Source organism: Adiantum capillus-veneris, chromosome 25 (genome assembly GCF_014529385.1).
Source record: "Adiantum capillus-veneris isolate H3 chromosome 25, ASM1452938v2, whole genome shotgun sequence".
NCBI lineage: Eukaryota > Viridiplantae > Streptophyta > Polypodiopsida > Polypodiales > Pteridaceae > Adiantum > Adiantum capillus-veneris.
The window spans coordinates 124461225-124474459 of record NC_140955.1 but is presented as its reverse complement, the minus strand read 5'-3'; the positions used below and the strand labels follow the sequence as shown (position 1 = coordinate 124474459).

The 13235-nt window shown below is 42.3% G+C and overlaps 1 protein-coding gene across 1 annotated transcript; it reads right to left on the bottom strand.

Annotated features, from left to right (window-relative positions):
- Positions 1-746: 746 nt before the first annotated feature.
- Positions 747-4852, bottom strand: LOC147425596 (pentatricopeptide repeat-containing protein At3g53360, mitochondrial-like). The gene has a single exon (XM_086499642.1). It carries the CDS (start codon positions 4475-4477, stop codon positions 1235-1237), a length of 3243 nt encoding a protein of 1080 aa, XP_086355768.1. The 5' UTR covers positions 4478-4852; the 3' UTR covers positions 747-1234.
- Between the last annotated feature and the right edge of the window lie 8383 nt (positions 4853-13235).

The window sequence follows — 13235 nt, the reverse complement described above, 5'->3', positions numbered from 1 at the left end:
AATCCACAAAAACATCAAAGGTTTCTACAATGATTTGACAATGAAAAAGCCAAGTACTCAGAACAGCTTGCGCTTATTGCTTCTCAGCTGACGCAGCAAACAAGTGACAACCCACTGACCTTCTGGGAATAGGAAGAATATTGGATTTCTTCGTCAAGTGACCCTAAGCCTACACTAAGCTATGCCATGAAAAGCCTCAAGTTGAAAAATATCTTTTCATTGCATATATAAAGATCTTTTCTCTCTCTCTCTCTCTCTCTCTCTCTCTCTCTCTCTCTCTCTCTCTCTCTATCTATATATATATATATATATATATATGTATATATATATATGAGTGTTGAATGAAGGGCTAGAAGAAAGGTGGTGCGGACTCTGGAGTGGAGGTGGCTAGCGTTTATGACTCTGGCTCATCACACTCCCGCATTTCAAGGAGTCGGGGGGAGTGCGAGTGTGCATTCAAGATGGGGTATGCGCGTTGCTTGAGAAGATTCGGCGTGACAACACCTGGCTGCTCGAGGAGATTTGAGTAGTGAACACTGCCGAAAGGCGCCGGATAAAGGAGCTACAGACGCGTGGCAGGGAAGGGGGATCAGAATCCCTCCCCCCATTATCTATAGTATAGATATAGAGTTAGAATATAATGCTGGTGCTCTGCGGTGTGTGCGTATACAATGCTAGTGAACCGAAGGTCGGAGCTTCGCGAGCTGCTTGCATTGGGAGACGAGCATAGCATGCAGAGCACAGAGTTTCATAAGGAGGCTTGGAGAAATGCTTTGGCGAAACCTATGAAACGTGCAACCTACTTGAAAATTAGAAACCACTCTCGAGCCTATAGTCAACGCTTTGATATGCTTGGAACGAAACGTTTCAAAACCTCGAAACTCCAAAACGGCCGAAACCAAGAATCATTTCATGGCAAAACGCGTCGCACTTGCGTCTTCAAAATAACCACGCAAAAATTTTTCATCTACAAGCTCACTGAGATCCCCCCCTCTTGCTAGTTGCCCAATGGTTCATCTTCACATCCTCTTCTCATCTTAGGGAGCTGCCTCTGCACATCTGATATTGTCAGCAATATGCAAGGCAACACATTTTTAAAAATATCCACAACTGACACCGTGATCACTCTTATTGACAACATGCCTCTTTTTTTTTGCATAAAATTTTCAAGTCCTTCCTTTCTGACCATACCACATAGTATGCCCAGTTTAACATAGTGGACTTGAGCACGACATTACACACTCGCACTGTTTCTAAAGACATTTTCAGCCAGATCAAACTTTTTTTGTGCATGCCGACAAGCAAAAGCTCCATTCTCCACTCCCATTATTTCAACTCTGTTCACATCCTGGAGCATTCCAGCATTTGCATATATTTTGCACATGAATGAGTAAGCTGCAGAGTCACTTGCATCCAAAGAAACTGCATGCTCAAAAGCTTTCCTTCCAAGTTCCACATTACCCCACTTTTGGCATGCATCTAATGCAGCATGCCACACCACAATATCAGGGGCAGCATGTATTCTTTCGATCATTGTGATGGCTCTATTTAAATACCCAGAGCGGCCAAGAAGATCAATAATGCATGTGTAGTGATCAAGAGTTGGGTTGAGACCATAATCAATGGTCATGATATCAAAGAAGACCTCAGCCTTATCCACCAACCCTGCATGACTGCAGGCATTCAAGACGCTTAGAAAAGTGGCTAAATCTGGTCGTTCACTGGCTTCCCTCATTCTCTCATAAAGAAAGAAGACTTGTTTGTCATGTCCAGACTGTGCATAACCTGACATGAGAGTGTTCCACGATACTACGTCCTGCACTGGGAGCATATCAAACACTTCCTGCGATCGCGTGAGCAGACCACTTTTCACATAAAAATCAACCAAAGCATTGCAAGTAACAAGGTTTTCTTTCAGTAGCCTATCTCTTGCAATCTGAGCATGCAACTCTACACCCTTTTCTGTTGCTCCAATGTTGCTACAAGCCCTCAAGCAGCTGGAGAAAGTGAGAGCATCAGGAGTAACCCCTTCAGCTTGCATCTTATCATACAATTCCAGTGCATCTTTGCTCTTCTCATGATTCACGTATCCTGTAATCAGAGAATTCCATGTGATAACATCTCGAGCTGGCAAGCGATCAAACACTTCCTGCGCTTTGATAAGAGATTTGCACTTGGTGTACATATCCACCAGTGCATTGCCAACAGCAAGATCGGTCTTAAGCAGCCCTTCTCTGTCAATATCAATTTGTATGCATTGTCCCTTTTGGCCAGCTTCAATGGTGCCACAAGCTTTCAAGCTGCTGACAAAGGTGATAGAATTTGGAGAGATGCCCTCCTGCCTCATTCTATCATAAATCTGCAGAGCTTCCTTGCCAAGCTCATGGTTCGCATAGCCTGAAATAAGGGAATTCCACGTCACAACATCCCGATTTTGAAGCTTGTCAAAAATATCCTGAGCTTTTTCCAGCCAACCACACTTTGCATACATATCAACAACAGCACTGCCAACTACAATACTTGATTCCAACAATCCGACCTTTGCAGTCTCCTCATGTATTTCTTTGCCCTTGTCTATTTCTCCAACACTCCCACAAGCTTTCAAGATGCAAGCATAGGTAACTGCATTTGGAAGAATGCCTTCAGCTTGCATCTGCTCAAAACATTGCAATGCTTCCATACCAAGCTCTTCCGAGGCATATCCTGCAATCAATGTTGTCCACGACACTACATCTCGCGTCTCAAGCCTATTTAATGCTTCCTTTGCCCTTGCACCTGATCCACACTTGACGTACATATCCACAAGGGCATTGCCAACCGAAACTTCACCATGAACAGGGCCTATTCTTGCAATCTCTGCATGCATTTCGAGACCCCTGCCTAATGCTTTGATACTGCCACAAGCATTCAAGGTGGAAACAAATGTTGCAGAATCTGCAGGAACATTACTTGCTTGCATCATTTCAAAACAGTTCAAGGCTTCATAACCATGCCCATTGGTAGCATATCCTGCAATTAGTGAATTCCATGCTATAACATCACGAATAGATAGCACATTGAACACCTCTTGAGCTTTTGACAGCAAGCCACATTTTGCATACATGTCCACCAAAGCGCTTCCAACTACAAAGTCCCTATGTAATGACACATCCTTCAAAACCTCTTGATGCACCTCTATGCCTCTTGCTATTGCCTTAACACTACCACAAGCTTTCAAAATTGAGACATAAGTAATTGCGTTTGGACGAACCCTATCCAATTGCATTTTGTCAAAACAATTTAGAGCTTCCTGCCCAAGATCATGTTTGGCATATCCCGTAATGAGTGAATTCCAAGTAACTACATCACGGTTTAAGAGCTTATTATGTACATCTTGTGCTTTTACAAACAAGCCGCATTTAGTATACATGTCCACCAATGCACTACCAACAACCGGGTTTTGCAAAAACCCTCTTTTATCAATCTCCCTGTGAATTTCCCGCCCCTTGTCTATGGCCCTTGAAATCGCACAGGCTTTCAAGCTGGAAGCATATGTGTGAGCATTGGGAGAAACTCCCTCAACTTGCATCAGATCAAAACACATCAGAGCTTTCATGCCAAGATCATACTTTGAGTATCCAGTAATCAATGCAGTCCAAGAAACTACATCTCGAGCTTGAAGCCTATCAAACGCTTCTTGAGCATAAGCAAGCAAACCCAACTTTACATACATGTCAACCAAAGTATTGCCAACAATGTAGTCAGTGTTACACAATCCTCGTCTCTCTATTTCAGCATGTATCTCTCTTCCCTTTTCTATTGCTCCACTACTGGCACAGGCTCTTAATGAGCAGACATATGTAAGAGCATTTGGAGAAACACCCTGAAGCTGCATTTGCTCAAAAAAATACAGCCCCGCTTCACCACATTGATGAGCGATATAGCCTGCCATCAGTGCTGTCCAAGAGACTACATCTCGATGTGGAAGCTTGTCAAAAACCTCCTGTGCATGTGTGAGCCAGCCCCATTTCGCATACATGTCAATAAGAGTGTTGCCAGCAAAAAGGTCTCCTCTTAGTAGTCCCTTCCTTGCCATTTCAGCATGTATTCCACAACCTTCTTTGAAGCTTTTTGATGAAGCACACTCCTTCAGTAAGGCCACAAGAGTATATACATTGAGCTCAAGAGAGCTTCCCTCTGTTTTTTGGTAGAGGAAAAGAGCATGGCGTTGCTCTCCCTGTTTAATAAGAGCTCTAATGAGAGCGTTCATGGAGTTTTCTCTGAGATTGCATGCCTGGTCATGAGGTGTGTGTGCATCAAAATCGTTCTCAGACTCTGCTAACATAAGCTCAAGGTGGTTTCCAAGCAACCTATGCAGCTCCAGCCCATGTTTGCGCAATCTGTCATGTAGACGATGCAGAGCAGGATGAGAAGTGGGCTCTTTCACATAATTGAATAAGATGCTGGCAAGGGTTTCGACAAAAGGAAGGCAGGGCATGACTTTTTAGATGCGAGCTGCATCTAGACAATAAGCATGTGCACGACAGTTCCATTAACCCTCCTCCTCCTCTTCTTCTTCTTTCTGGAGAAGGAGTGCCGTTCCGCGATAAGTCGGGGTCTGTGGGGAAGGAAGCGATAGGGAGTTGCTGCTTCCATTAGCCCTGTGCATGTGAATTCGAGGCATTCACATACGTTATGCTTCTGTGCTTTCCAGCAGGAAAGCTTCTCCTTAATCATGTTAGAACAGGACGATGTGTCTTGAAAGGATAATCATAATTATAATTGTAATTGTAGTTGTGATTATTCAGATTCGGGTCTAACTCACTGATGATGCAACTTGTCAAGTTAAAAGCATTGGTGACTTATATCTTGGTATTATTTCTTCAACAACTCTGCATTAGACAACATACTACATAACTTCTCTTGTATGGTATGGACTCAGCAACACCATTTTGTGGAGGGTTATATGGAGCAATCAACTCTCTTTTGACACCTTTGGAATCAAAAAAAAATTGAAAGGCTTTAGTGGCATACTCACCACCATTGTTTGACCTTAAGCACTTGACTTTCTTGCCAGACTGATTCTCTAATGTCTTGAAAGAACTTCATCCTTCTTCCTGAGAGGACTTTCCTTTTGAGAAGTCACCAATGAATGTAACAAAGTACAATGAACCTCCCATGGATACGTTAGGCATAGGTTCACACACATCACTATGCACTAACTCTAATGGCTCACTTTTTGGAGTGCTTCCCCTTTTGTGTGGTGACTGTGTTTGTTTACCATAAAGACAATGCTCACAAACTGAAAAGCCTGAGAAATTGAAGTTAGGCACATAACCAAAACGAGACAAGATTTTCATTCCCTTTTGAGACATATGTCCTAATCGACAATGCCACAAAGAAACACTTGGCTGCTCGGTTACACAAATTACATGGTCTTTAACATTGGATACATGTAGCATGTACAAAGTCCCAAACTTTGAACCATGTGCTACCACTAAAGAACCTTTGGTGATCTTCCACGAATTATCACCAAATGTGCAGTAATATCTTCTATCATTCAATTGTCCTCTTGTACTAATCAAGTTTTTGGCAAGCTTCGGCACATGTCTCAAAGTCTTGAGGATTAATGAAGAACCATTCTGAATTTTCAGCTGCACATCACCGACACCAACTATGTCACAAGCAAAATCATTTGCAAGATGAACACGACCTTTATAGGCTGCGTCATTTGTACTGAACCACTCTCTGTGAGGAGTCACATGAAACGATGCACCTGAGTCAATAACCCAATCCTGTAAAGCATATTCATCAGTGGACACCAAAAATGTTGAATCCATGGATGATGTGAGATAAATGTCTCCATCAGAATCTTCAACAAAAACATTGTTGATCTCTTCAATCTTTATGCTGCTTTCCTTAGTCTTGCCTTCTTCCGACTTCTTGTCTTTACCTTTCTCTTGTTTCCACTTACGACAGTCTTTCTTCATATGACCCTATTTGTGACAATGATAGCACTCAATGTCTTTTCGGCCACGTGATTTGCTACGAGATTTTCCTCTTTGATTCTGCTTGCCCTTTTCTTGTGATCGACCACGAACAACGAGAGCATTGCTAGTACCATGAGAAGTATCAAGATTCTTTCTGCTAACCTCTTCAGTAAGCAAACTACCCTCAACATCAGCACATGTTAAACCATCAGGAGGTGCTGAGTTACTTATGGCTGTGCGAAAAGTATCCCAACTTTCTGGCAACGTAACTAGCAAGAACATTGATTTGATCGAATTGTCAAAACTGACTCCCTGCATAGAAAGCTTATTGAAAATTGTGTTGAACTCATTGAGATGGTTGCACATGAGTGTGCCCTCATCCATCTTCAAATCAACTAACTTTTTCAGTCAATAAACCTGTGATGCTTTGCTTCTCATATAGGTCACATAACATCTTTCACAGCTCATAGCTAGTTTTTTCCATGTTCACATTGAAGTACACATTCTTTGACAAAGTCAGCATGATGGTGGACCTGGCAAGTTCATCGAACTCCTGCAAATCATGCTCATCCATATCCTCAGGCTTTATCCCCTTCATCTTTATCGGTGCTTCTTCTGTACTAAGACATTATAAATTTGTTCCTTCCAAAATGGAAAGTTAGTGCCATCTAGCTTCTCAATGTTGAACAAAGAGTTCTCCGATGATGAAGCCATCACTTGACAAGGAACAAAGGTGATAGATCCGCTCCACTAAAGAAGATGATAGAAAACCTGAAAAATTTCGGCAGAGTCTCCCCTGCAAAACTGACTTCTGAACCCAAAACAAATGTGTACAATGATTGAAACGCTCATCAAAGTGGCTAAACTGGCAAGACAGAATCTCAAAGAACTGTCACTGTCAGTGTCTCCAACTCTAGAAGAGTGTCTCCGACCAACTGAACATTGTCAAACGCATATGCATAAAGATGATAGCAATGCCAACAATGGTGGGTCAGCAGATGTACACCAATACTGCATTAACCACATAAACATACATCCTATGTCGATGCCGAAACTATGGGGATGTCAGGGGATCACTTCAAAACCTATATCACCAAAAGGATCTCCACATTTGAGAATCCTCTAGCTCAACAAAACCTTACCACAACCCTCAACAATAGGCTTTGCATATTTCCATCACAATACATAAACCGCATAAGATCTTACATCAACCACAGAAACCCTTTTTTATAACCGCCATGGCGGTTTGTCTGATTTAACAGACCCTCAAGACCTTACATCAAATGTGCATGTGACAGAGATTGCAGAAAGAGACTGCAAAGAAAACCTGTACGCGGAAGAACCGATGAAGGTAGACCACCCTGCTGTCTGAACTGAATATCTCTCAAACCATGCAAAATTTACAGAAACTTTGTTCTACAAAGTTGTAGACCACGCAAAAATGGTTGGGGATCGCGTTGGAATGGACATTAAATAAGTTGTTTTTATAGGTCAAAACAAATCTTGTAAAATTTGCAGCTTCTACTTCACGACCTACAGGCAGTTTGAGTGACATATCTCAAAATTGGTAAGATTTTGAGAAAACTTTCTTCTGCAAAGTTGAAGAGGATGAAAAAATGATTAGGGTCGAGGCGAATTGGCTTGAATGAAGACGTTTTGGTAGGCCAAAACAGATCTGCAAAAACGTGCTGCAGTTATTGCTGCTTCTCTGCATGCCTCCCCGCTAAGCTCCAATGGTGCTCCCAATCCCTGAGCTCTGATACCAGTTGAAGTGCACATGCGCGAGAGAGAGAGAGAGAGAGAGAGAGAGAGAGAGAGAGAGAGAGAGTGCAGCAATGGAGAAGAGAGGAGAAGAGATGAGACACAGGTTTGGGTGGACTCTAAACACAATAGTGTTAGGGTCATGAGTCCTTATTCTTTTATGTAGAATGAATGGTCACTGTTAGTTCCCGGTTAGAGTCTCCGGCCTCCCAACACTTAGACGCGGCACATTGGGCTTTACCACCCCAACACAAGTCATGGGAGAGACCTTCATTGATTGCATTGCAAAGGACATGGTTTGGTTTGCACTTCCAAGAGAAACTCTTTGAGTAACTGTGGCGAAGCAGGAGGAGAAAATCGTTGTTTTCTCCCTCACTGCCTATCGAGTTGGGCACCCTACTCACATAAGGTCCATACCCACGGTAGGAATCCGCAGGTTAGTAAGCATCGGTGGACCTACCCACATAAGGACCGTAGGTTCAACAAGCATAGGTCCTAAATTATAGCAAACACAAATTTCAAAGCCTTGGGGATTGTGTGCCTCATACTGGACGATTAGCAACCAATGATGTTCATATAGAAATTTACAAAAGGAAGCAAGGCTTTCGATTATCGGTGGCCATCGCCAACTATGAGATGTGAGGACCTTCAAGACACTTGCTTCATATTTGATGGAGTTTTTGATATAGAGATTTGATGGCTGATAAGTACAATCAACTTGAAATGAATGTGTTTCATTCATTTCAATTTTGCAAAAGTTTTTGTATAGGTGAAAGCAAGCTTCGAGGCTATTGCTTATGGCAGGGGGGGGGGAGCTTGTTCCAAGGGATGTTCGTCAAGGACATTAGTCATGGTGTAAGTAAAATCAACAACAAGTCCTGACAAGCATCGTAGGTTTGACAAAGTTTCCAGGGATAACCAAATTATAGCAAGGCTAAGACTGATGTAGGATTCTATGACACTTCTAAAACTTAAACAAGGTGCCTAGCAATAAAAGCAAGTAAAAGAAAGGCCTGTGGCTTGAACGGTAAATGTGTGACTTGTAAGGTCAAGGTACTTGGCAAGGCAAACCATTAACTACAATTCCAAGAAGCTATCAAGCAAGTTTGCTAGGGCATGGCTCCTAGGCAAGTTGTTTTCCATTGATGCAGTCAGACAAGGACATGATCGACCCATTGTCAGCAAACATGAGCTGACGAGTGCTCAAAGGTACTTGGAAACAGGTGCATGCATGCAGTATTGGCCAGGTACGCTTTGTTTATGCAATTACTGTCAATATTTTTCTGCTTCCAATGTGGTATCCTTGGTCATTGATTTCGTTGTCTAGTATCTCTTTCATATGTCCTCTTTGTGATAAAAAGCGGCGGGGAAAAGCAAGGTTTCTAGGAGCACGGCTCCATATCTATATATATATATATATATATATATATATATATATATATATATATATATATATATATATATATATATATGCATTGAGTGCATGGTCACTCCCCAGCATTTACAGCTTGCTTGAGTGCAGGCAAAATAAGTACATGAATTGAAAGCATATTGACATCCAAAGCTATGAACTAATTCCAATGTCACCAATCCTTCCACAAGGTGCTACAAATTTAGGTGCCAAGGTGAAATTTACAAAAAAATCGAAAGTTCCTTAATTTTAAGTTTCAATTTTGAACTTATTCCATCTTATAGGATTTTTTACAATGCCAACTTGACAAGCAAACATTACTTCGGTCAAGTAGAGATTGGAAGTAAGATGAAATTTGATAGCTAAGCTTCTTGAGCTATCTATTTCAAGATTAGGCAACCTAAGGATTCAGTAAGATGTACGCCTTGGCAAGACCAATTTTCTATGCGAGCTCGACAAGGTCAATTCTCTTTTGCTTTGGCATTTGTGTATCAACAGGAGCACCTATTAGCTATGAGAACTCAGGTCGCATTCTATTTTACCTTATAGATGAGCTTATGCAAAGCAATGCTTCACTTTAGGGCATATTGTATAGAATTTTCCAAAGTTTGAAATATGCTATTAGCATACAAACTTGGAGACACTTGGCAGCATGTCTACCTAATTTTTTCTTAGAGGTCGGTATGGACGAAGCCACGAAGGCATACCGGTTTCATTCGACAACTCAAAATTTATCAACATACATGGGTGTGAGCTAGCTTCAAGCGAAGGTAATTGTTCTTACAGGGGCAACAAGGTTAGACAAGTCAAGCTCTACTTGTTTTTTGTCTTTAACTTTTCATTTAAAAAGGATTTCTCTACTATGCAAAGAAAAGTGCTTTGGCAAACTTAACACGAAGCAAGGCTTCTATTCTGTGCCAAAGTGCTATCCAATGATTTGGGATCAAGGATAATGACATGCAAGTTTAGCAAATTGACAATAACAAGATATGAGCTCACAGTTATGGTTGGCAACAACAAATTGTGATGTATCCATGCTAGTACAAATCGTGCAAGGCACATATGCCATGGGCTCAAATTGTTGCAACCATTATTAAATCCAAGGGCTTATCACTTTATTTTTTGATATGCATACATGGCATGTCAGTACAGTAGGATTCTTCCGCTAAATCATTGTTTATGCTTTCACTATAACATCACCTACTCTATTCAAGAAGAATTGAGGCTGGTAGATTGGCTTGTGATTGTTGTATATGTATATAGCACTTTATACCATTGGATTTATACACAAGGTTCAGCCAATATTGATGACACTTTTTGTGGATAGAAAAGAGGCATGGCATAGCTATCAAGCATTTAATTCATGGGACGACATGAATAGACTAAGAGAGCCTTAAAGTAGGGGATCGTGTTTTTTTTAACACCCAAGAAAATTTAGTATGCCTTCTTTGGGGTGTAAGACAATTTTCCCTTCTGTTCATGGAGAGATAAGATTCTTGAGAAGACTTTTTGCTTAGTTAAGCATTGATTGTATCTCTAGGAGTGGTATTTTGAGAGTTATGACCCAGCTAATACACAATCACTCCATACGCGTTGAGGATCACACTTGGATCTCATCATAGTTGTATTGTAGGAACAAAATCTGCACTCTGCCAAGGGATAGTGCACAAGTTCAACTTCCTAAGTTAAGTCCAATCACTATTAGACACGGTGGACTATGTCAGTCACCATTCATGGGTATTTTGAACAGTTTTCATACAGATTCTAGCCAAGGGATTTGACACTACAAATTTTAACCAAGGGGTTTGGATTACCAAGGCAACACCTAGAGTTATTGGTGCAACACTACTCGATTTTTACTAATCCTTCAACTAGTGTTACTAGGCCTTTTTAGGTGGGTAATTTGTCAGGACAAGGGTAGGACCAGTCCGGGCCAAGGGCCAAGACGGACATGCAGTCAAGGGGGGGCCTATATTTAGAAGGCCAAGGGCCCATATAGGGCATGGCTGGGTGGAGATTAGCATGTCAGTTCCCATGTCCTTTCACTGGTATCAAAGCTCGGTGGAGGACGGAGCCATGGAGGAGGGGGGAAGGAGATTGGTTGCAAGTCATGATGCATGAAGCTTCTCTCTCTCTCTCTCTCTCTCTCTCTCTCTCTCTCTCTCTCTCTCTCTCTCTCTCTCTCTCTCTCTCTCTCTCTCTCTCTCTCTCTCTCTCTCTCGGGTCGTGGACAAGCCCTCAGGCAAGGGGGAAACTGTGGAGACCATGGGCAGGCGCCTTTAGGAGGAGAAGGAGGGGAGCAGGTCGAGTCCATGGATCACGAGTCATGGGACACCGCCCCTGCAGGGCCAAAGCTGGAGACGAAGATCGTGGGACGACATGCTTCGATGGGGGTGGACCTGCCTGAAATCAACTGCTTTTGGGCTTGCTGGGTTTGCAGCGCTGAAAGCGGGTAAACCCAACACTACAGCGCCATCGTTGGGCGCTTGTGGTGAGAGCTAAGAGCTCGTCTTCATCTGCAGTCACTGCCATCGCTAAATAGGTAGGTCTTGTTTTTTTTTTAATTTTAACTTTATTTTCCATGCTTTCAATTGGGTGCCCGTGCCCACCTTACCAAGATTGGCCATTCGACACAGTAGGGGTGCATGCATGCCCCGTGCATGCCCCGTATACCGATGTAGCCGTGCATTTACTACAATTTAGAAGACTTTCAGCACACCTGCTCGGCTCATGTCAATCATCTCAATTGGCATGCGGAATTTGCCAAGGCTACAACAAGTTCTTATGCACTTGAGCAACGCTTGCTATTCAGCAGGGCATATCGACAAGGCTACGAAAAGCTTGGCATGCATAGTCATGCAACCTACCAAAGGTCGACAGCATGGGAGTCGGGATTACGCTGACTAAGTTCCACTGGGCTGTCAAAATTGGTAAGCAAGTTTCCTTTCACATTTTAAACTCTGACTTCATGAAATCTCGCAGATCTCTTCGCACTCTTAGCATGGCAAGCAAAGGTTGCCTCTGTTTCCGCAAGTTTTTGGGGCTAGGCAAAGTGCTTTAAATGCTTACGTCCTAGCATACCGATTGCCAAGGTCAACCATGGGCACGATCAAGCATGGCCTGCAAGATTAGGAATTTTATCATGCATGGCATGTAATAATTTATACAATTTTGAGCACAGCAGTTGGGCCGGTTTGATGTAAAAGCATAGCAAGTCTTCATTGTTTTGGAATCTCAAGGAGATCGACATGGCTTGCTAATCGACTAGAAGTTGCCAGAGAATACATCAATTACAAATTCTTTTCTGTAATTGTCAAGATGCTGCGATATTTGACATCTCATTTAGCTGAAAGTGTTCGACACGATCGATTCGCTTTTGCCATTATATTTGTATGTTAACAACCGCATTTGTTTGCTATGAGCATAGAAGTACTTATGTCCAGCACGACTTCCATCATTGACAAATTTTGTATTGAGACTTCCCACGTTTGGCATATGCTATGAGCATATAAACTCGGGAGGGATTTGATTATGCTTGCATGATCTTTCATTACGTGCTAGATGAGCATGGATGATACTTGAGGGTGTATATGATACATGCGACAACTCTCTCTCGTGTAGGAGACTTGGCTAAGGAGCCAGATTCAAACCAAATTTTCTTCGGAATTTCCAGGCAACGGGTTACATCCGAATGACCACGTTCGGAATTTCCAGGCAACGGGTTACATCCGAATGACCACGTTAGAAAATTTTCTTTTTTTTTTTGTTTTTTCGTGTTTCGGAATTTACTTGGAAATTATTGTTGCTAGGCAAAGCAAAATGCTTTGGCAGTTTTACACAAAGCAAGGCTTCTCCCTCGTGCCAAGATATTGCCCATTGATTTGGAATCAAGGACATTGGCACACAAGTTCGGGGAACGAGCATAATAGGGATATCACCTCACAGAATCCTTACCAATCTAGCTGGTGCAAGGCACTTATGGTTTTGGGCTCTCACCTTTCAGACCTTCACTCTCGCCAAGAGTTTACCACTCTGCATGCACAGCCTGCTAGCCAGGTGAAATGAACTCCATCACTTTTTGGTTTACACTTCCG